At 41.2% G+C, this 23,860-nt stretch overlaps 1 protein-coding gene across 1 annotated transcript in view; it reads left to right on the top strand.

The window, feature by feature from the left end:
* LOC145415669 (ankyrin repeat and BTB/POZ domain-containing protein 2) overlaps positions 1–23,860 on the top strand; it is a 208,935-nt gene that overhangs the window by 130,690 nt on the left and 54,385 nt on the right. The window contains exons 11-14 of the mRNA XM_080284884.1: positions 4,255–4,520; positions 5,868–6,012; positions 6,458–6,748; positions 7,233–7,427. Coding sequence (XP_080141010.1) covers positions 4,255–4,520; positions 5,868–6,012; positions 6,458–6,748; positions 7,233–7,427 — 897 coding nt within the window. The remainder of the gene's footprint in view (positions 1–4,254; positions 4,521–5,867; positions 6,013–6,457; positions 6,749–7,232; positions 7,428–23,860) is intronic.

Raw genomic sequence — 23,860 nt, 5'->3', positions numbered from 1 at the left:
TGCCCAGAATCATGTTAAGTCTGTTCTTTGCTCTGCTAAAAATAATTTCATTCACACTAAATGCTCTGAACTCTCCAGCTCAAATTATTCCCGCTCTTTCTAGCACCTTGCCAAAAACCTTGCTAACAACTTTACCTCATCATCCTTCCCTCCTTTTTCCTACAGTGATATGGCTCTGTAGCTATTTCTTCGACTGAAGGTGGGGGCATTCACCATCCACTCACTCGATGTAGTGCTGCTGTCAAGTATCTGACCTTTCCTCTCCTTCATCATTCTTTCCTTCCATCCTCTTCTGTCTTTCTTTCCTTCATTCTTTCCTCGTCCTTCTGCCTACGAGTAACTTTACACTCCCTCTTCAGTCTGTCTTTCCTTCTTTCTTTCCTCTTCTTTCTGTATGTGGGTGACTACACTGAGTGACAAACTAAATGGTTTCCTGTGTAATGGGATGTATAAAAGCCCATGTTGCTTAGAAGCAATGTGGGGATCCTCTATTTGGCTCAGTGGTAATGTGCGCACCCGTGAATCGTGAGGGCCTGAGTTCAAATCCCGTCCGGACCAGTGATTAATTTGTTATGTTTTATTTCAGTCAGTACATTGCTTGGCAATGGTGTGGGATATGAGGTGAGGCCATGAGGGCAATGATGTTGTTGTTGACAGCCTTACATCTTGGGGGGGGGGGGGAGCTGTCCAGTGTGGGCCGCATCGTCCCCATTGGTGGCCTCCAATGTGCTACGCTGCCATGTGTGTTTGGACTTACCAAATTAATCACCAGGAGAAGAAAAAAGGGATGTAATGGGGTGTATAAAAGCCTACATTGCTTAGCAGCAATGTGGGGATCCTCTATTTGGCCCAGTGGTAACGTGCGTGCATATGAAGCGTGAGGGCCTGAGTTCAAATCCTGGCCAGACCAGTGATTAATTTAAGTTTCATTTCGGTCATTACCCCTGTACACCAGGAAACCATTTACTATGCTGGGTGGTAACCATATAACCAAATTTTGGCGCCTGGTGGTTTAGTGAGTAGTTACAGCGCTCCAGTCAGATTGAGCCGGTAAAGGTTTATATCTACGGGGTGGTTGGGGTTTATTGCTAATGTAATGCCACTTGGGAATGAGTGAGGCTGGTCAGTCTCATCCTAAATATCAAGACCAACTTGCCTAGCCCTGGGCTCCTGCGCTCCTCATGGGGCAACGTAGGATTCATGGGCGTCTGGAGGGGGGGGGGCAAGGGGGATCAGTTGCCCCCCCTTGGAAATCCAAAGTGTGTTTCAGTTCTTGTTCAAGGATGATTGAGTGATTTGAGTCGATTCATGCATTCTGTCACTTTATCCATTTGGTGTAAGTCATGTAACTCATGTAAGTATATGCCTATGCTTATTTGAAGTGTGTGTACTGTATTTTGATACATTTTAGCCACACATATATGTATAATTTCTTTTATTTTGCCCCCCCTTACAAAAAATCCTGCAGACGCCCCTAGTAGGATTGGATGATGGATGGCTGGATAAAGAAGAACTCTTCAGTCAGCCTTTCTCCTCCAGTTCCACCTTAGACGATTCCAGTGCTGTTCCTCCATCACTTCCTCTCTCTGACTTCGTCATGGCGGACACTAAAATTTCTTCAATTGACATATTTTCTGCCATACTTGGCCTCAGTACTAACAAGACATATGATCCTGGTGGGGTCATTTTTGTTGTCCTCAAGAACTGTGCCTCTGTATTTACACCCTGCCAAGTTAAACTCTTATGTCTTTGTCTGTCAACTTGCACCTTTCCTTCATGCTGGAAGTTTGCTCTCATTCAGCCTGTTCCAAAGAGGGGTGTCCATTCCCATCCCTCTAACTGTTGCCCAATTGCTTCAACATCCTGTTTTTCAATAGTTTTTGAGTCTATTCTTAACAAAAATTTTAAGGCATCTTTCCTATCACAACCTTCTTTCTGATTATCAGTATGGGTTCTGCCAGGGACTCTCCTCTGGCAATCTTCTCATCTACCTTTCAGACTCCTGGTCATCATCCTTTCAGGACTTTGGCAAAAGCTTTGTTATTGCACTTAACATCTCAAAGGCTTTCGATGGAGTCTGGCATAAATGTTTAATTTCCAAACTGCTCTTTTATGGTTTCTATCGTTCTGTCTGTGCCTTCATCTCTGGCTTTCTTTCTGGTCGTTCTATAGCATCTGTTGTAGACAGTTACTGTTCTTCTCCTAGAGCTATCAATAGTGGTGTTCCTCAGGGCTCTGTCCTCTCATCAACGCTCTTCCTTTTATTCATCAATGACCATCTACGCTGTACTGTACATCTAACTCTGTCCACTCATACACGGATGACTCCACCCTCCACCTTTCCATTCACTTCCTGCAGCGTCCATCTCAACAATTACTTCAACAGACAAGGGATGAGGCTATGGCACACCTAATGGCTGACTTGGCTCATATCTCTGATTGGGGTAAAAATAATCTTGTTGCTTTTAATGCATCAAAAACTCATTTCTTACATCTGTCAACCCAACAATATCTTCTACAGGAATACCCTCTAATTTTTAACAATATTCAGCTCAACCCAGCATCATCTTTAAACATACTGTACTCGGGGTTTCATTCTCTTGTGATTTATCTTGGAAAGAACGTGTTATTACTCTTGTAAAATCTGCATCCGAGAGATTGGGCATGCTAAGCCGACACTGTGCTTTCTTTACCGCTGCACAGTTGTTGACTTCATACATAAGTTTTATTTGCCCCTGTGTAGAATACAACTCCCATGTGTGGGGAGGCTCCACACACAGCTCTTCTCAACAAGGTGGAGTCAGAGGCTTTTCTTCCATTAACTCTCCTCCTCTTATTGACTCTCTTCTACCCCTGTCTCTTCACCTCATTGTTGCATCTTTATCTCTTTTCTATTACCACTTCAGTGGTCACTGCTCCTCTGAACTGTCTGCTTGCATCCCTCTACCACTACAGCAGGTGCATAGAACCCACCCAGCAACAAATTCTCTTCTCTTTTCTGTCCACCTGTCTAATGCAAGAGTTAACTGTTACTCTCATTCCTTCATGTATGCAACAGGTCAACTGTGGAACTGTCTCCCTCTGTCTGTATTTCCTACTGCCTATGATCTCCAGTCCTTCAAACTCAGTGTGTCCAGGCATCTTGAAATGAATGGATCTTGAATTTGTCTTCCTCTTATCTTGTTTTTTACTTGGAGGGAACAATTTGCGGGCTCCTGGCTTTTGGGTCCTTCTTGTTTGCATTAAAAAGAAAAGAAAATAGGTGACCAGGGCTGACACATGCAAGCAAATGGAGCCTAAATAAGCAAAACAAAATGAAGCAAAATGAATGCAAGTTTATGGAGACATGGTTATCATGTAATTTGGTTATAAATAGTTCCTCAGTCCCACCACAATCTTTTATTTGCATATTTCATGCTTTACACACTATTTTTATGTAGTATGTTGATATATGTAAGTTATGGAGATAGACTTTTTATTAAATTAAGTATAGTAAATCAACCTAAAATGATTGAATCTAGAACCAGGTCAAGGTAAATTTAGCTAGAGTAATGGGAAATATTCCTGTAAAGATGAGGACTTTTATATTCACTAAGACAGAAGGACAGATGGTTAGTGTTCCTGCAAAAATGAGGAGTTTCATATTCACAGAGACAAATGGACAGTAGATGATTAGGAATATTAAATCTGTAGTTATAATTATAAAAAGATGAGAGAAAAGGGTCATTTGGTTCACTCTCTTTGAAAAATTAACTGACTTGAGGAGGGGGGGGAATCTGCATAAAATTAAGAGGTGCCACATTCAGCTTCATGGTTGATTGGGTGATTTTTTTCCCTCATGTATTTGGACCGTGGATATGTGAATAACTGCTTTGGAGAGTATAATATGGTTGCAGTATATAGTCATGTTTACATGATTTGCATGTTGCAGAAGCTTGTTTGGAGGAGGTCTGACTATAACTCAGTTCCACTCCTCTCACTCTTTCTTTCAGTCCTTCTAACAGCATCATTTCTGTACATTATAAAGGGATTACAATGCTGTCATGAAATGACTTCATTGCTTCCATGCTCACTTCTCTGTTTCTTACCACTGTCCTCAGTGTACCAATAAGCTTCATTCCATCTCTTTTTTGCACTTCCTTCTCAGAACTCACATAATTGCTCCATCACATTAATCATATTTATTTCTTTTGAAATTTAGAATTGTTGATAAATTTAGACCATATTTGTCTCAGTATAGCAAATTCTCTTCAGGTGACATGGGGACCATCTGCTCTGCATGCTTTGTTCTACTTTATGCGGTGCAGTCAGTTGGAGCATGCTGAACATGCCTCCCGTGCCCCCATCCAAGAATTGGTATACGAGCGACCATACATTGTGCTGCCACCCCTGCTGGAGTGGGTGAGAGTAGCCACAGCACACACAGAACACAGACACTCCACTGTTGTTGACAAGGATGATGTTATGCAGGCTGCGAGACTACTTCTTCCTGGGGTTGACTGCCCAGTCAGAATGATAGGGTGAGTTGTTTTGTTCTTGTTGAAGAAATGGAATCTGTCTGTTGGCATAGATTTATTCTGATTCCTGTAGGAGACAACTTCTAAGATTAAGAGTACTAAGAAATAGAGAGAAGAGAGAGCCTCTTCTGAGGGAAGTGAGCTAATAAGGTTGATTGTATATAAATTTTGTTAAGGTAGGTAAAATGTCAAATTGGGTAGCATAGTTCATTAGTTGTAGCCATGTCTGGTACCACTGCATCATCACACTGGTGCCTTTTTAAAAGCTGGGCTTGCTACATTGAATCAGCTTATGTTTTATGATGTTATATTTTGCTGTTTCAGCTTTCCTGTTTTTTTAAATAACTGCATTTTCAGCATACAGGCTGTATTTGTAGCGCAACTGTAGACTTATTTTTGCATTTCTTCTGGATTGCCTGAGTTGTGCTGTAGGTGGGGTAATTACTTAAGATATCCCCTTTGGCCAGTTATTGTAGAAGAGTGTTAAACTCCCCTTTTACCCCAGAGTTGATGCCTGTGAATCAGTCATTACCTATACCTTAATTTCCATCATGTGTAATATATGATATTTGTATACTGTAGAGGATATTCATAACCATGGGAGAAAGATGTAGCAGTTTCATCTTATATTTTTTATGTGAAGCTGTTTTCTAAACTGGTACTGTTGACCTTATTAGAAAAAGATCACATTATAATCTGCCTAGTTGTTGTAACTCTGTGTATAAAACTAGATATACTATACTGGATTAGATGTACACTACCTGTACTGTAGTAAAATCACATTACTGTGTATTACTGTTTGACTACATTATGAAAGTTTGGTGATGTTTTTGAAAGAGATTGACTAGGAAAGTAAATGAATGTAAAATGGGTTGGAGGAGGAGAGAGGTACTGAAAACAAAATGAAGAGGTAAGATTTTGGAGTATGTGAGAAAGGGTGGAGCTGTATCATGGAAAGAGATCATAACTGAGAAGGGACCAAAGCACCTGGAGATCCTTTTGTCAGTGCCACCTTTCACAGGATGTAGCATCAGGCAGCAGAGAGATAGATAGATAAATATGTTAAACATTTGGAGAACACCAATCGTGTTAGAGTGAGAGTTCAGCAGGGTTATGGATGGCAGTAGAAGTTAAAGAAAGATAAAGATGATAAATTACATTAGGGGAGTATAGCATATGTTGGAAGGATAGCTGATGTGATATGAGGCACTGCACTAAGTCAGGATAAAGCTGCACTGAAGGTGGTTATTGATTATCCACCATGGATAAAGACAATATGACATCATTTGAAAAATCAGTGAATACAGCAGATTATATCAATGTAAAACACCAACCTTATTTATATTTCAGATATGAGGAGCTGATGTGCCCACGGCGACAACTGGATGAGATGGAGTGTGCTAAGAAGTTCAAAGTGGACTTGGCCTTCAAAATGCTATCATGTGGCCGTACTGACCTTGTTCCACATGCACTCCAGCTCCTCCCAGCCACCAAGGTAAACAGGCAAGGTCTTAGGACAAAGTGAGCATTTTTTTTTTTTTTTTTTTCAAGTACAGTACCTGTGTTGACACAATGGGTAACATTTCTTTCTGATATTCAGCAAGGCATTTTTATATGCCACTGCATGATAGGTTTTCAAATATTCAACTACAGTACTGTATTTACTATATTATGCCATCTGTTCCCTGGAAATTATTTTGTTGGTGTAACAGTATCTCCTGACTTCTTTGTTTTCCTCGTTGCATAAATTATCACATCTGTCGTCTTCAAATTACTTATCTTCTTTTTTTTTTACCATGTTGTACCCCAAAGGTCTATACTTTGTATTGCAGTCAGTGATCTGTGGTTAACTGTTTATTTTTTCATTATTATAACGGAAGATTTTGCATTTTTTTTTCTGGTCATCATCTGTGTCTTAATTTTCCATCATGGCTCTACAGGTGAACACAGTTAATGAATATGGTTTGACACCACTAATGCTGGCATGCATCCGTGGTGATGAACCGATGGTACACATGTTACTGGACTCTGGGGCAGATGTGGATGCTGAGACACCTCCAACTGGACCTGCATATCTAATGGCCAACCCTGAAACACAACACTGGACTGCCCTCACTTATGCAGCTATACACGGTCACCTAGCCATTGCCAAGACTCTCTTAGAGAAGGGTGGCAATGTTGAAGGTGGAGCTCGACTGGCTGAAGAGAAATGTACAGAAACACCTCTACAGGTCAGTGATGAAGTACAGTTGAAGATAACATTATACAGTGTATGAATAACTTATTATCCTCAGCTTAGTATTCAAAGGTCAGTATGTCTGTCATACTGGTAAGTGTATTTACTAATAACAGTTAATCATTGCCAGTTGTCCCATTTAGAGGGTGAAAGTCAGCATTATGTGCTGCTATGGTCATTATTTTGATTTTTTTAATGACAGGAAAATGAAGAGACAGATAAACTTAGAGAGACAGAGGAATTATGGTGCCAGAGGAAGAGCTGGTGATGATATACTGTAATTGTGTATGAGATGGAGAATTGGGATACATTACTATGAGTAGAAGAAGAAGAAGGAAGATGCAGTGGTGAATTAATTTGTTGTAATTGGAATAGTTTTTGCTCCTTATACAGTACTTAGAATTTTTCTCTTGTCCATCAGGTTGAAGTAGCAGGAGGTCATACAGACATGATGCCAGAATTTTTCTCTTGTCCATCAGGTTGCAGCAGCAGGAGGTCATACAGACATGATGACACTGCTGTTGTCGTATGGTGCCAACCCCTACCTCTCTACACTAATGAAGGACTCCCTGTGTTATTCTGGTGCAGCACAACGAGGCTGCTATGCTGCTATCGCTGTAGCTGCTGCTCATGGTCAAAAGACCATCCTACATAAGTTGCTTTCTCAGCCACAGGTAAGATTAATAAAAATTTTAATAATTTTATGAGTAAATTTTTTATTAAGTAGTATGCTGTCATGCACCCTAGGCGGTTCTACCTTGACTACTGTACTAACCTTCTAACTAGCCACATGGTTGCAACTCATAGCCAGGGCACTCAGTCACAGGTACAGCTGCCCCATCAAGTGATGGCAGAGTGTCCAGAAGATTTCAGTCACTGGTACCGCACATATTCTTCCTAATGTCTTTACAACCTGAAACCAGCTTTGTAAAATTGTAATAGAAAGCAGTAAGTAAAAGCCAGAATTGTTGGAAGTAATTCTATACTGTAGTTATGATAATTGGAAATCCTCAAATGGAACCAACTGAAGTTTTAGAACAATTGCTCAGGGACAGTCAGGAATAATTTGTAGAAGTTGAATCTAGTATGGTAACAAGCAGTAATATTTTGGAGCATAATAGTGAAAAGAAAAAGGCTTCAATAACTAATTAAAATAAATCTTTATTATTTATTAAATAATTTCTGTTACATGGAATACTAATGAAATAGTTTAATGTCATCTATTTCCATTTGTCTCCATGGATAAAGACAGAAAACAGGAAAGCAGCATGTGTTAGTAGACTATTTTAAATGGCTCATCAGCAAGCACAAATGGAGACAACAGTTACTCAAAGACAAGCAGTTATTATACTGCATTTGGCCAGTTTTCCAGTAAGAAAAATCCCAATAGACTTAGTATAAACCACAGGACTGTCAGTGAATGAAGTACAGGCAAACCCTAGTACTGGATAATGATGCAACTGGCTAAGTGCAGGGTGTCATAAACCAGGGCCAGTTTAACATGTAGAGGGATGCATTTTTGAGCCTTGGGTTCCCCCCTCCTCCAGCCAGGTCCTAAACCCAGCCAGATGAGTCCAAAAAAAAAAGTTGAAAGCCAATCTAATTGGCCTAACAACTGTGAAAGAAGCTTACCTAAGCCTAAAACCAGTGTCTGTCTCGTTTGTACCCAGTCAAGGTCACCGGAGAGTGCAGTCTCAGACTCGTATTCAACCCAGTAGAGAAGAAGTAGCATTGTATGCAATCCCACCATCAGATGGCCCCGGGACAGTTAAATAAATATCTGTTATGCATAAAAATAATGTATGAATGACGGAGAATTGTCCAAAGTGCGAATTGTTGTGACAGAGAATCGTGGATGTTGTGATGGGGAATTCTCTTGATGGGGAATGCGATCAATGATGAGATTGGGAAAACCTTTTCAACGGTCCCACTTTATGTTGTTTTAGTTACTGTTCTGGTTGCTGAGCTCCTTTATTTTCTTCTCTCTTATTTTCCAACATTTATTTAGAAATTCCTTTGTATTTTCAAAGCATTTCCCCTTGAACAGGCTGAATGTAAACACATTATTTATTGATGAAATAGTTTTCATTGTTGCAGGAAATACAGTAAACCCTCGATATAATGAACCAATTGGGGGAAGGGCTGGGTCGTTATATCCAAATATTCACTATATCCTATGGTCGTTATTAACCCCTTAACCCTAGAATACATACGCGGGCGTATCACACCCGATGCGTACCCGAGTTCACGTGATCACCGAGTGGGTTATTGTCCGAGACGGCTGGGCACCCAGATACCCTCCTTCCACGTGTTGCCCTAGTAGGGAGAGGTAGTGTTGCTCCACTCTCTTCGAAGGAAATTTCCATATTGGTGCCCTTGGGTATCTTACACCCATCGTATGTACTCCCGTACATATGTGACACAGAGTTTGTCATACCCAGCAAGTAGTTTGAGTATGATTTCTAAAGTGCTTCTCCTTGCAGGAAGTGAATATTTCTTAGAACACAGATATTTCTTTGTGAACTGTGAAGTCATGGCCCACCATTTTTTGAGTGATGAAGAACTTGATAAAATAATGAACATCACTGGGTGCTAAGAATCAGAGTCCACCTGTCCAGTGCCGGGAGTGCCCTGTTCGGACTGACAGGAAGACATGCTTCCGGTGCACCTAATGTCAGAAGGCTGTCTGCCAGGGGCATTATTACCCTGTCTGTGGTGATTGTTTGTGAGTCCAAGTAAGTGCTCATGATTTTGAGAATTGTCAAGGAAAATTCGAACAAATTATTTTTCTCATGGCCATAAATACACCAGAAATGACAAATAGCAACTATTTTGGATTGCATACCACTGTGTTTTGCAATTATGAGGTTTCAGTAGTAAAATAATAACATTCACTACTCAAGAAATGACATTTCCTGATAATTGTAAGTTCTATCTTAGTTACCCCCTAAAACAAGATTGTGGGGGTGGGTGGGTGGTCAAAATCACTGGGTAAAGCCCTAGAGAGGTCCAAATACCATGTAGTGTTCAATTTCAAGGGTCTGGGATTGCATGAAAAATTGCCAATCTTCGTACTCCATTTTTTTACTCTTAAAAAAAAATACCCCATTTTTTGTCTACCTCCACCACGGCCCACCGTGAGTCTGTAAGGATTAGAGTGCCACGTGCTGCAGCGCCTATGACCCAGGAGTGTGTGTGCAAGTGCAGAAGTCTGCAGCTCCTGTTTCAAATTTTCCACATATTTTTTTTAGTTACATCAGAATTTTTCCCTATTTTTGATACTTTTTTTCAAGTTACCACTTAACCTTTTTACAAACTCATTTACATAAGGTTCAAGTGAAAGTACAAAGCTTGTATTTTTTATATATGTACTTGGTTTTACTAAATTTGGATTTTCACATAGGTGTATGACTTTCCGAAAAATGGGTTTATCAAACTCAGCGTATGTATTAAGATGCGGTAAAATTAGCGTATGTATTCTAGGGTTAACCATGGAGCATCATTTTCATGATGCTCGGGTGCAATGGATCATACCGCGGGGCGTCACTTTTCCGAATCTGTGTTATTTTGAATTCGCCCGGGCTTTGAAGTGGTTGCTTGTATCATCTGTCAGTACTGCCAGTGTCTAACAATAGTCAGTACTGTTATCGTCATCTGTACTCCCATCCATTGTTGACAGTTTAGCCATTTCTCCCCATTCTTGACTCCACTCCCTACCTCCCCTCCATTACCCTCTCCTCCCGCCTGCCCCAGCTGCACCGCGCTAGGCAAATTTTGCCCGTATTTTTCCACTCATTTCATCCATCGGAATGAGCCCTATGCCTTATTCTCATACAAAATAATATATATAAAAATGAAAAAAGGTAATTGATAGTGCCATACACCTGGAATTGGCTAATTATCACCTGGCAACACCCCATGTGCACTCTTTCGCTGCTTTCCTCTGTTTATTTCCCCTTGAAATATGCTGTATGATCTGTTCTCATGATAAAAATATATATAAGAAAGGAAGGGAGAAGCCTAAGTGATATTTACATTCACCTGGAACTACTGAATTTCCTGCCAATCATTTCACAGCATATAAATTAGCAGCTGTCACCTCGCTGACGTTGTCAACCCTTGGCGGCCCCATATCCACCTCGTCATTTAGTTCAGTGTTGTCTCTTGAGATGAAAGCATGTAGCACTTGCGCCCCTCCATTTCCGCCGCTTCTAGAGGGCCCTGTGACCTCTGCTCCTACTAAACCTCGTGTGGGAACTGGTAAAGGACTAAGTGGCTCTGTTGTGGAGCGTGAACTGGCAAATTTATCCATGATAATGATGGACAGTGACTACAATCTTTCTGGTGAATCATGTAATGAGCCAGTGGAGGAAATGGTGATAAACTACGAGTGCTTCAGTGTCCCAAGTTCACCCTGGCTCCAAGGGAAAGGAGCCCTTAGGTACTGGAAGTGACAGTGTATAACATAGTGTAAATAAAATAGAAATGTAAATAATTACTATTATAAGAATATGAGTACAAATACTTGGAGTAATGACAGTGAAAGCTTTGCTCTCTACGCAAGTTTACTGAACGAGAAAGTTAATGCCTGGAGTGAAAATAAACTACTATTACTGAAGGAAACTTATGGATAAATACTGTATATATATATATATATATATATATATATACAGTAGAACCTCGGTCCTCGAACACAATCCATTCTGGAAGGCTGTTCCAGGACCGAATTGGTTGAGGACCGAACTAATTTTCCCCATAAGAAATAATGTAATTCATTTTAATCTTCCAAGACCCCAGATGCTTACCTATTTAAGTTTCAGCACTGGTACCAGTGCTTTCCTTTACGAGGTGACTGTATATTTCTCTTGCCTTTTCACAAATTATATACTCACTAACACTGTCTCCTGCTAACTGTTTCTCATTGATGAAGATAAGCAATAATTTTTCCACTTCTTCAGTTATTTTCGGCACTACTTTCCGCTTTTCACTGCCAGTAGCCGTACTAGATGAACTTGCTTTCTTTGGAGCCATTATTAGGGGTTAATACTGCACTGAATCAAGAAAAATGTGAAGCACAGCAGGACGACCACGTTGACAAACAACAAAGGTGGACGCGTGACTGTCGGTCGGCCAGCTTCCCTTCGTTTGGCTACGTTCAGGTTGGTCGAGGTCCGATATTTTGGTTGACCTCTGGAGCAAAAATTTCTTGAATTTTTTGGTTGAGGTCTGATTTGTTCGACATGTGAGACGTTCGAGGACCGAGGTTCCACTGTATAAGTGTAATAAAGTATAGTAGAAGTCCGATTTTTCGGCATCTATGGGACCAGGCAAGTGCCGAAAAATCAAAATTGCCGAAATATCAAAAACCCTACCCACTCAGTACCTTACATGTTTCGGTGAACACTATCATCACTACTCATATCATTACAAATGTGTTTGGAGAGAGTACTGTATACTGTTTGATACTGTACAATACTGTAATGAATACAGTACTATACATGAATATGAAAAATAAAGAAATTAGTGATCATACTGTATATAAATGTAATGGTACAGTAGGCCTACAAGTTCACATGCACTTACCTAAACTTATAGTAGGTTCCTTAATTACATATGTACAATAGAAGGGGTTGATTGGACTCTGCTACTGCTGGAAGAAGTCCCCAGCAGTAGAGGGGACGAAAAAAATAGGAAAATCTGCCGAACGATCAGAGATTTTTGTAAATGGGACTATTTCTCAAAGCTGCCGAAATGTCAGATTTGCCGGGGAATTGGATGCCGAAGAATTGGACTTTTACTGTAATAGGAATATAAAGTGTGTGTGTGTTTACGAATAATAAATGACAGAATACCAGCGGGGAATGAGCGTACGCGCTCATAGTTTTCATTGCTTTCACAATGTTTTTTTTTTTTTTGGTGTATGGAATCCAAAACTACTTGAAAATCATAGAATAGTATTTCTAGTGATAATATCAGGCTGTGGTAATCATATTATGGGGTGTTGGGATGTGTAAAGTGGAGACTTCCTTACCCAACTTCAGAAGTCTCCACAAGTCCTACGGTAGTCGACAAAGGCACAACAAACATCCCAGGAGAAAGCTGAAGGTATGTGCCATATGCATATATAATTATAATATTCTAGGGCTAATAACTGATTTTTGGCAAATATTTTTAAAAAGTCAGTCGGAGCGTGAATATCCACGTGTGAGGTGCACGGACCACCTCCGACATGCCCACGCTTAAGGGGTTAACCGAGGGATTACCGACCCAAGGTTGCTATATCTGTGGAGTCATTCGGTCCTACATGCGCAGCCACAACTTACTCTATGAAGTTTCACATGGAAAATTCAATGGTTTATGTAGTTATACAGTACATATATAGTAAATACCATCCTGTATGAAGTTGTATACAGTATATAAATACAATGCCTGTAATGTAATGTAGTACTGTTACAGTACACTTAACCATGCCAGTGAGTGCCAAGAAGTACCAAGAAGTGATGCTGTAGTCACCACAGGAATAAGAGGGAGGCAGAGGGGGGATTTCTGAAGAGGTTAGATGCTGGCATCACACAGTACACCTTACACCAGAGTACACAACACCATAAACACCGGAAATTTTTATACTATCACTAGGGCACTATACTTAATTTAACACTTAATAATACAAAATGAACATTCCAGAACAATATCTGCACTTTAGTACAGAACTGTATTCACCATATATACACTTTATGTGACACTTTATTCACTCATTCATCATCAGATTCAGCAAATATTATTTCTGGTGGCTCTGGTGTCATTTGTGTCAGCGAGGAAAGTGTGCTGGTGCCAGAAGCCAAACTGGGGAGGCTCACAGAGGACATCGAAGCAACAGACACACACGAGGTCTCTGACACAGTACTTTTCTTTTTTCCTGTTTTTTTTTTTTTTTTCCAACTCTGGGCATAGGCTTCACAGCCTGCTTTCAAGGCCCAGTAGCCCTCCTACGTACCACATACCTCTACATGTCTCCACTTCGGCGCTAACACCCACCGTCCATATTGAATACATGCTAGGGCTGTCTCATACAGGACTGGTGTATTGGTAGTAGCGGGGGTATTTTCATGACACGTCGGCGGGTCTTCTGGTAGATCAGTAAAGTCTGATTTTTATGAAATTCAAACCTTTAAACTGTTCTCTGCCCCAGCGGGATTTGAACCCGGGTCCGTTAGGACTACAGGCTACCTGTCTACTGAAATTTTCTGCTGGACTTGCTTGACCTGGTTTCTCCTCATATGGTCCAGCCTAATCCATCTGAGGAGTTCATAATTCTCCCCCAGAATCCACCAGTGTCCTCTGCGATGGCCAAGAGTGTGTCTGCTGCATTGATGGCAGCATAGAGGGATGGCCCACATGGGCTCTCCTCTTCCTCCTCTGCAGGTGGTTCAGGCATGGTCAGTTTTTGCACTATTTCCTCCTCTGTCTGGTGGTGGTATCCAAGCAAATCACCAACCTCGTCCAGCCACTCTTCCACCTCTTCTGCAGGGATGAAGCCTTGGCCAGCTGCAGGCAACATTTTGGCTGCCTTTGGTGGCTCAAACCCCTCAAAATTTGGCTTCTGGACTGGAGTCTTGAGGGTTTTTAGGAGGTTACACCATGCATTGCAGAGAGTAGTCACTGGAACTTTCCTCCAAGCCTCTGCCTAGTTCAGAATTGCATCCTTGATATTATATTTGTTAAAACTGTCTAGTGTCTCCTTCCTCCTGGTGTCCATATACCCCTCCTCCTCCATCCCATCCTGTGTTACGACTAAGCACTGGTCCAGGTAAATATTCCAATAATACCTTTTCACACTCTCTATCATCTCCTGCTCCATGGGCTGAAGTAAGGCAGTTGTGTTAGGATGTAAAAATATTGCCCTTATTTTCCCACCTTTGGAACAATTTCGCAGTGGAAAGGTGGGCTGGGGCATTGTTTAGGAGGAGAACAGCCTTAACATCCTCCTTACTGATGCCAAACAAGGCCTGGTTCTGCCAAACTGTGATGAAACTAGTCATTTATAATCTCCTGGGTAAACCAGGCAGAAGGGTTGCTGTGGTATTCCCATAGGAAGCTTCTCCATAATATCTTTCAGAGCCCTTGGCTTCCTACCCTTACGCACAATGACTGGTTTCAGGTGGTGGGACCCATTGGCGTTTGCACACACCAACACTGATATGTGTTCCTTTGCACTCTTCCTCCCCAGAGTGCTGCTGACTTACTGTCTTGGAGGCCTGTGTATTTTGTGGGAGTGACTTCTAAAAAAGACCAGTTTCGTCAGCATTGTAGATTTGGAGGTCATGGAGGCCCTCCACCTCCTTCAGCTGATGAAAGTGGTTTATGAAGGGGTTCACTGCATTGGTGTCGGGGCTGAGAAGCTCGCCTGTTATTGCCTTATTTACAGTGCCGTGACACTGCCTAAAGCGCCACAGCCAGCCATCGCTGCACTTGAAATTGTCATGCCCTAGGTGACCATCAAGCCTCTGCTCCGCATGTTGAATGTCGTCACCAGTAACAGGAACACCCTTTGCTCTCTCCTGCGTGTACCACTTGTACACTGCCTCGTCGAGATTTTCCATGGGAAGTCATCGCTTGTGGTATACAGTTCCTTCTCCTTCATGCTGGCCTCCACTACTTTCATGGCCTCCATCACCTTCTTCTTCCCCTTGATGAGGTCATGGACTGTTGTTTTCTTGTGGTTGTACTTATTCCTGAGTTGACTTCGTGTAGCCCCTTCCTCAAACTGAATAATTTGAAACTTCTTAGTCAGGGAGAGAATCTTCCTCTTTCCCCTGCATGAAGATAAAGGGCTAGTTGAATCTGAAGCCATTCTTGCCGTTGGTCGGAAGTGTCGGTAGGTCACACGTGGTATAAGAGGTCACGCACACGAGAGAGGTAAGGTGGGAGAGAACCAGACAGAGCGAATACTAATCACAGACTGAGAAAGACCCAGCACGGAAAGGGGTGAGGCACGCTGGCTAGCTAGCCTACGTGACTCATCGCACGGTCGCTCCCTCAATGGTGAGACACGGGAGCCAGGTGCTATGCGAACTTTCGCCGCACACACCAACCAAAGGTCGCTATATCCGGCGGAAGTTCGCTCTGGGAATTGTAGGTCGCGAACTTCCGCCACATACACTGACCAACGGTCGCTATATCCAGCAGGAGTTCGCTCTGGGAATGGGGGGTTGTTATATTCGAAGTTTGCTATAAAAGGGTTCGCTATATCGAGGGTTCACTGTATTCCTCAGGGCTCTGTCCCATCAGCAACTCTCTTCCTTTTATTCATCAGTGACCTTCTAAGCTGTACATCTAACCCTATCCACTCATATGCTGATGACTCCACCCTTCACCTTTCCATTCGATTCCCACAACGTCCATCTCAGCAGTTGCTTCTACAGGCAAGGGATGAGGCTATGGCACACCTAATGTCTGACTTGGCTCGTATCTCTGACTGGGGTAAAAATAATCTGGTTGTTTTTAATGCATCAAAGACTCAGTTTTTGCACCTATCAACCCGACAAAATCTTCCACAGGTATACCCACTTATGTTTAACAATACTCAACTTAATCCTGCATCATCGTTGAACATGCTTGGGGTTTCATTTGCTCGGGACTTGTCTTGGAAAGATCATATTACATCTCTTGTAAAATCTGCTTCCAAGCGATTGGGTGTGCTAAGCCGACTCCGTTCCTTCTTTGCCCCTGCACAATTGTTGACTCTATACAGGGGTTTTATCCTCCCCTGTGTAGAGTACAACTCTAATGTGTGGGGAGGCTCCCCACATACAGCTCTTCTCAATAGGGTGGAGTCAAAGGCTTTTCGTCTCATTAACTCTCCCCCCTCTTACTGACTCCCTTCAACCTCTGTCTCTTCGCCGCAGTGTTGCATCTTTATCTCTTTTCTATCGCTACTTCAATGGTCACTGTTCCACTGGACTGTCTGCATGCATTCCTCCACTTCTACAACGGGCGTGTAGCACCCGACTAGCAGCAAACTCTCTCCCCTTTTCTGTCCAACTCTCTAATGCAGGAGTTAACCGTTACTCCCAGTCTTTCATTTATGCAACAGGTCAACTCTGGAACTGTCTCCCTTTGTCTGTATTTCCTGCTTCCTATGATCTCCAGTCAGGCATCTCGAAATGAATGGATCTTGAATTTGGCTCTCTCTTGTATTTTGTTTTTCTCTTGGAAGGAACATTTTTGCGGGCTCATTGCCTTTGGTTCCTTCTTCCTCACATTAAAAAAAAAAAAATCACACTTTAAGGCTTTCTTAATTATTAATATTTATATAAAATTATTATTATGTGCTCCATGATAGGTTAGATGTTCAGTGGTCAAACACGAAATATTCTTTGTTGAGTTGCCTAGTTGTCCACACTGTTTTGTACCTCGTCTGATGGGCAAGAATTTGTTTCCCAAATGACAGTGCTCACTCCACCTGTGACTAAACCACATTATTCTAAGTCTAAAAACAGTTTATAAATCAACCTGAACACAAAAGTTAAGTCTAAAATATCATCAAAATTGTTTTTTAATAAATCGAGACCCATTGTTAAACTGAGGCTCAGCCATCGTTAGGCAGGTAGGGTGATACAGTTTATTCTCATCTAACACGGTTTTCCCTAACTTGAAACTGGTCTAACACAGTACAATTTTCCAGAAGCAATAATGATGATGAATATCGCTTCTAATACAGCCGTTGATGAAAGCTTAACACAGTTTTTTGAACCGGGCGGGTGGTGATGGGATGAATTATAGGAGTGTTGCCTTGCCAACAGGCGTCATCTGCTTCCCAGCCAATCACACTTCAGCATTCTTGCTTTTGAACTACCCTCTACCTCCTCTCCACCATAGTGTGCCTCCTTTTATCCTCCCATAAGGTAAATAAAATGTGGGTTTTAACTGTAATGATACTCTTTTACAATTTTTTTAACCATATTAATCCTTTCTAAGAGGTTAAAATTGGGGGGGGGGGGGGTATAAAAAAAATTTTGCGCCACAATCAATCAATCAATCAGTCACTTCATGTAGCACCCCACAGGATGCATAGGGCCTCAGTGAACTCTCTCCACCAATATTTGTCTCTTGCCATCTCCTTCAGGTCCTACCAACACTCCTCTCTCGCATCACTTTTCATTGTCCTCAGCCAAGTTTCCCTCGGCCTACCTCTTCCTCTTCTTCCTCTAGCAGTCCACTCTGGCACGTCCTGTATTAAACTGCCTTCTTTTCTATGTATGTGCCCCAGCCATTTCCAGCGAGACAGTCTTTCATATTCATCAACTGGTTCCACTCTCGTAATATCCCTTACTCTTTCATTTGTAACTCTGTCTTGCCACTTTACCCCAAGAATCCTTCTCAGTATTTTATTCTCAAATCCTAATACTTTCTGATCTGTTCCAATTGTACTGTACCATGACTCATACCCATAAATTAAAATTGGTTTAACTATGGACTTGTAAATTTTTACTTTAGTATGCACCGAAAGCATATTATTATTCCAAACAGATTTCAGCATTCCAACAGCTTGCCAAGCCTTCCTAATCCTCTCCTCAGTTTCATTGTTTAATGATCCATTAGATGATACAATTGTTCCCAGGGTATTTAAAATTTTCTACATTCTTCACCACATTATTTCCAATTACACAATTGATTTGGTTCTCCATGTTCATATTAATAATTTCAGTCTTTCCACAGTTTATTAACAATCCAACTTTTTCTCCTTCCTCCACCAGACAATCAAGCATGCTCTGAATCTCGTAAATACTTCCGCAAATCAGTACAATATCATCAGCATGATCCAAATCCATCAACCTCTTATTTTCTTTCCAGTTAATTCCTGCACCTGTTCTCCTTACAGCCTTTCTCATAACATAATCCATAACCAAAACAAACAGCAAAGACAAAAGAACTCCTCCTTGAATCACTCCTGGCCTAACTTCAAATGGATCGCTTAAAGAACCACCCACCATTACCTAACAAAATATACAGTACCTTCATGCTTGCGTGTAATAATATTTACAAACTTTTCTGGTATACCATAGAATCTCATAATTTTCAACATAGCTCCACATGAAACACTATCAAATGCCTTTTCAAAATCCACAAAACACATACTAAGTGGCAACTTCATTTCATTAGCTTGTTGCATTAGATGCCTTACAATAAAAATTTGATCATTACAACTTCGACCCTTTTGAAATCCTGCTTGTTCTTCTCTTAAAATTTTATCAGTTACTGGGTCTATTCTGTTCAACAAGATTTTGGAAAAGACTTTTGCAACAACAGGTGTCAAAGTTATCCTTCTCCAATTTCCAAATAAACTTAAATCTCCCTTTTTTGGTATTTTTATAATCATTCCATTTTTCCACTCCTCTGGAATTCCACCATTATCCCAAGCCACATTAAAAAGTTTCACCACAAGGGGGGAAAAAGTGGACTTTGGGCAGGGGTGCAGAAGGAAATAGGGGGTTTCAAGAGTCCCTGTAACACAAAATTTCTCTAACACAGGAGGGATGCGGAAACAATTCGCTGTTTTAGACGAGGACAGATTGTATTTCTACCTCCATCACTACTCCGGGGTATCAGATACATGGGTTTCATATATCGGGGTTTGCCTGAATTAAGAAACAACCTTGAAAATATGCAAATAGGTGGAGCTCCTTGGAAAATGCCAAACTTGTATCGTAGCCTAATATCCTTGGTGCCTAAATGATAACATGAAGACATTCTTAAACACATCACCTAGTTCAAAACATCCATATTAGTTTATTCAGTTAAGCAGGACATAGTGTTTTATATGAAAAGAAATATATTACTTATTAAAAGATAGAGGAGAAGTATGTGCTTTTGCATTGAAAGAATTTATAAAGTCATGTTTTCGTCCCCATTATTGCCTAGTGTAGGAGAAAACAGTGAAATCTGCTATACCTCTATACAACTGAAAATAATTTTTCATCAATAGGGAATAAATTAACTAATTATAATTATTATAACTGCGGGAAAGACAAGGAATAAAAGGCAGAGAGGTCTAACTTTTACCCCAGGTAGGCTATCCTTACCAAGAATATTTTCATTGTTGTGGCATTCTTATTACTGTATTGCTATATCACCTCCATAGCATGTGACTATCAAGTGGTGTTGCATTCACAAGAATTTTCCTCAAACCAGACCATCTGTATTTGAAATCCTGGGACATAAATACATCAGAAACATGAGGTATACTGTGCACCACGCATGTGGAATAATACATTACACAATCAAATCCAGAAACGTATCTTACTTTGCTAACTTCTAATATATCATTGTCATATGTTATTTGTTTTACATAATTCATAGCATGATATACTATGTATTTTATTTGAAATGACATAATGAAAGTATAGAATTTTTACCTTATATTCACTAAGTTTTCATTGAACATCTGGCAGTGCAGTGACCAAAGCAATCTGAAACTCTGCCATCACTTCATGGGGTGACTGCATTTGTTGAAGTCCAAGTAGAGTGCACAATGTCACAGATCTTTTCACATAGTACTGATTTCTGTTACTTAACAGTTTCCTACAGTTGTTAGGGAGTAATTAGCTGGTTCTGGCACTTGGTTAAGCTTTTAGCTTTTGGAAAAATTTCAGTTGTATTAAGCAAACCTCAATACAGTATGTGGTTTTCTTAGGAGGAAGACTGACGTCTTTTGATGTTGATGCTGATGATGAAAGTGTATGACATTGTTAAAGTACAGCTGTTTTAACTTTACATAGCAATAGGTGAATGTTTGTTTCTGATTATAATACAGGATGGGTTCCAGTATGCCTTTGGCAAATGCTGCTAGTACATTCTATTTTACGGTACAGAGGAACCTCTGTGGTACAGTGGTAGAGTGTGCGTTTTGTACATGGGTGAGCCAGGGTTCGCACCCTGCCAGGGTAATAAACTTTGGGAGTGTTCACCTGGCCACGTATTGCATTGGTGGACACAAGGGGTGCTGTGGTTGAACCAGTGTCGCTTACTATAAAGTATGCTTGCACCCAGTCGGCTTGCGCGGGCCGATTACACTTGGTTCACAGACTACACACACATCCAAAGCCACTACAATTACACTAACAAGCACTTCTCATCCTACATACAATCTCTGCTAGACAGCCTAAGCCACTTGGTAGAGATACATTGGCTGTATTATCCCGACTTCAGGTCGAGATAGGCCGGTCCTGCAGTGGATACTCAAACGGCTGATGATGATGATGATGATGTGTGGATAATGCATCTAAACTAAGCAATGTAGTAAATTTTACTTAATATCCTCATATGTACAGCATATTTGCCTATGCTATGGTCAGTAGGGGTGCCTATCATCCACTCATTCTGTGTTGTGGTACTCTATTTTGGGTGACTCTACATTGAGTGACAAGCCAAATAATTTCCTGTAGACTAGAAAATCATTTAATATTCTGTGTAGTAACCATATAACCAACCAACGTGTGTTCCCTGTGTGTCAATAAGTGGGTTGGCAGAGGGTTAGTGCCCCTCCCTGTAAAACAACTAACAAAAAATACAAACAGGAAGCCTTGGATCTGGACGGACCAACAGGTGACGACCAAGTACTGGACAAAGGACGTGGAACATGGAATGTAAGGGGTGCTGATGATGAAGTGAAAGAGAGATAGATTGTACAGGTGCTTGAGGGTGCAAAAGTGGACATATGTGGATTAGCTGAAACTAATTGGAGAGGCGAGAATGTGTGAGAGAGTGGGAGTATGGATGGAGTATATATGTGGGAGTAAGTGAGAATAAGAGGGCAAAAGAGGGTGTATTTATTGTTGTGTGCAAGAGATGGAAGAAGAAATTAAGAGAATAGTAATCATTTGGTTCAAGGATTGTGTGGGTAAGATTGAAAGTGGGTATACAAATGTGGACAATTGTGTGTGTGTATGTGCCAATGCAAGATCGTTTAAGCAGAGCGAAAGAGGAACTCTGGGCAAATGTTGAAGCATGCATGGAAAAGTTTGATAGGAGTGAGAGTGTTTTTGATTGGAGATGTGAATGGAAAAGTAGGGAATGTGAAGGTGGATGGAGTAGTTAGTGAGTGGGGTGTGTTTGCAGAAGTCAATAAGAATGAGAGTGCTTTAGGGGATATTTGTGCAGGGAGGGAGTTGGTGATAGCCAATACCCTCTTTAGGCACAAAATGATTCACAGGTATATATGGCAAGTGATGAGAAAGGTGGGTGGTGAACTGATTGAACAGAAGGCAGTGATTGGTTGTGTATATGGATGACAGAATGAAAAAGTGTGTTATGGATGCAAGAGCATAAAGAGGTTGGGGGCATTTGGTGGTGGCGAAAGCCAAGGTTCAAGTGCAGTGGAGGAATAGGAGGAGGGAAGGACAGGAGGAAGTAGTCCATACAAGGAGGGTGGAAAGATTGCAAGAGAATGGAAAAAAGGCAGAATGTAAGAAAGAAGTGGAGGTGTGTTGGGTAAATATGATTTGGAGCAAATGGGGGAGGTGGAAGGTGTGTGCAAGATTTTCACAAAAGAAATCTGTGCAGCATGTGAGATGGTGTGTGGGGTGAAGAGAAGATAGGAGGGGGTGCAAGGAACAGCATGGTGAAATGAAGAGGTGAGACAATCTGTGGCGCCAAAGAAGAAATCATGTAGCAAGTGGATGAGAAGCAGAGGCATGGAGGAAGTTGAGATACGGAAGAGAGAGTTAACTGTAGAGAGGAAGCAAGAGGTGAAGAGATTAGTAAGAGAGAGTAAGAAGAGAGTGGATGAAGTTGGAAGGAATTTCAGTGTAAAGTGGAGGGAGTGTAAGAAAATGATTTAGAAGTTAGTAGGGGAGGGAAAGATGTAAATGGTAGACTGATAGTGGAGAATGGAGAAAAAGTGAGCTGAGAGAGAGAGAGAACACTTTTAGGAACTGTTAAACACAGAGAGTGAAAGTAATGCGAGTATAAGTGACTTGGGAATGGCTGGGAGAAGGAGGGTGGTGAGAAAGGAGGAAGAGATCAGTAGGATGCAAGTAGAGGAAGCAATGAAGAGAGTCAAAATGGGGAAAACCCAAGGAACTGATGGAGTCTTTGACGAAATATTGAAGCATGGGGGAGGGATAGTAAGAGAATGGATATGGAATATGTACAGATTGGCCAGGGAGGAAGGTAAAGTCCAGGAGGATTGGAAGTCAAGTATAAATATTCCCCTGTGCAAAGGAAAAGGGGAAGAAGAGAAGTGTGGTAATCACAGGGGCATGTGTCTTCTTAGAGTAATAGGAGAAGTATATGGTAGGATACTTATTGACAGAGTTAGGGAAATAGCAGAGGAATCAGTTGGAGAAGAACAGGGAGGTTTTAGGAAGGGAAGAGGTTGTGTAGATCAGATAGCAGAGGAATCAGTTGGAGAAGAACAGGGAGGTTTTTTTGAAGGGAAGAGGTTGTGTAGATCAGATATTCATCCTTAGCTCTTTAGTGGAAAAGTTTCCAGAGAAGGGAAGGAAGTTGTATGCAGCCTTCATGGATGTGGAGACAGCATATGATGTGAATAGACAAGAAATATGCAAAATACTAAGAATATATGGAGTAAATGGGAAGTTGCTAAATGTTGTAAAGAGTATGTACGAGGGTGCTAAGGCTGCGGTGCTTGTGGATAGTGAACTGAGTGAATGTTTCTAATGGAATGTTGGATTGGAACAGGGATGTGTCATGTCTGCATGGTTGTTCAGTCTTTATATGGACGGGGTAATAAAAGAGGTATAAGGTAGAGTAGCGGATATTGGAGCAGTCCTAATGAGAGAGGGCAGCGTTTGGAAGCTTTCTGTATTGTTAGTTGCAGATGATACAGTATTTTTAAGTGAAGACAGAGGGGAACTGCAAAGTTTGGTGAATGAGTTTGGGAGAGTGTGTAAGAAACAGAATCTAAAGGTGAATGTAGGGAGGAGTAAAGTTATGGTCTTCGAAAGAAGTGAAGTTACTGAATGCAGAGTAAGGTTGGATGGTAAGAAAATGGAAAATGTGAGTGCATTTAAGTACTTGGGTAGTGTGATGAGTAAGGATGGAGGTTAGGAGGATGAAGTTCTTGAAAGGGTATAACAAGGAAGAA

The sequence above is a fragment of the Coenobita brevimanus genome, chromosome 103 (assembly GCF_032717465.1).
Source record: "Coenobita brevimanus isolate Jiangsu-jjx chromosome 103, ASM3271746v2, whole genome shotgun sequence".
NCBI lineage: Eukaryota > Metazoa > Arthropoda > Malacostraca > Decapoda > Coenobitidae > Coenobita > Coenobita brevimanus.
This window is presented reverse-complemented; position numbering and strand designations above follow the sequence as displayed.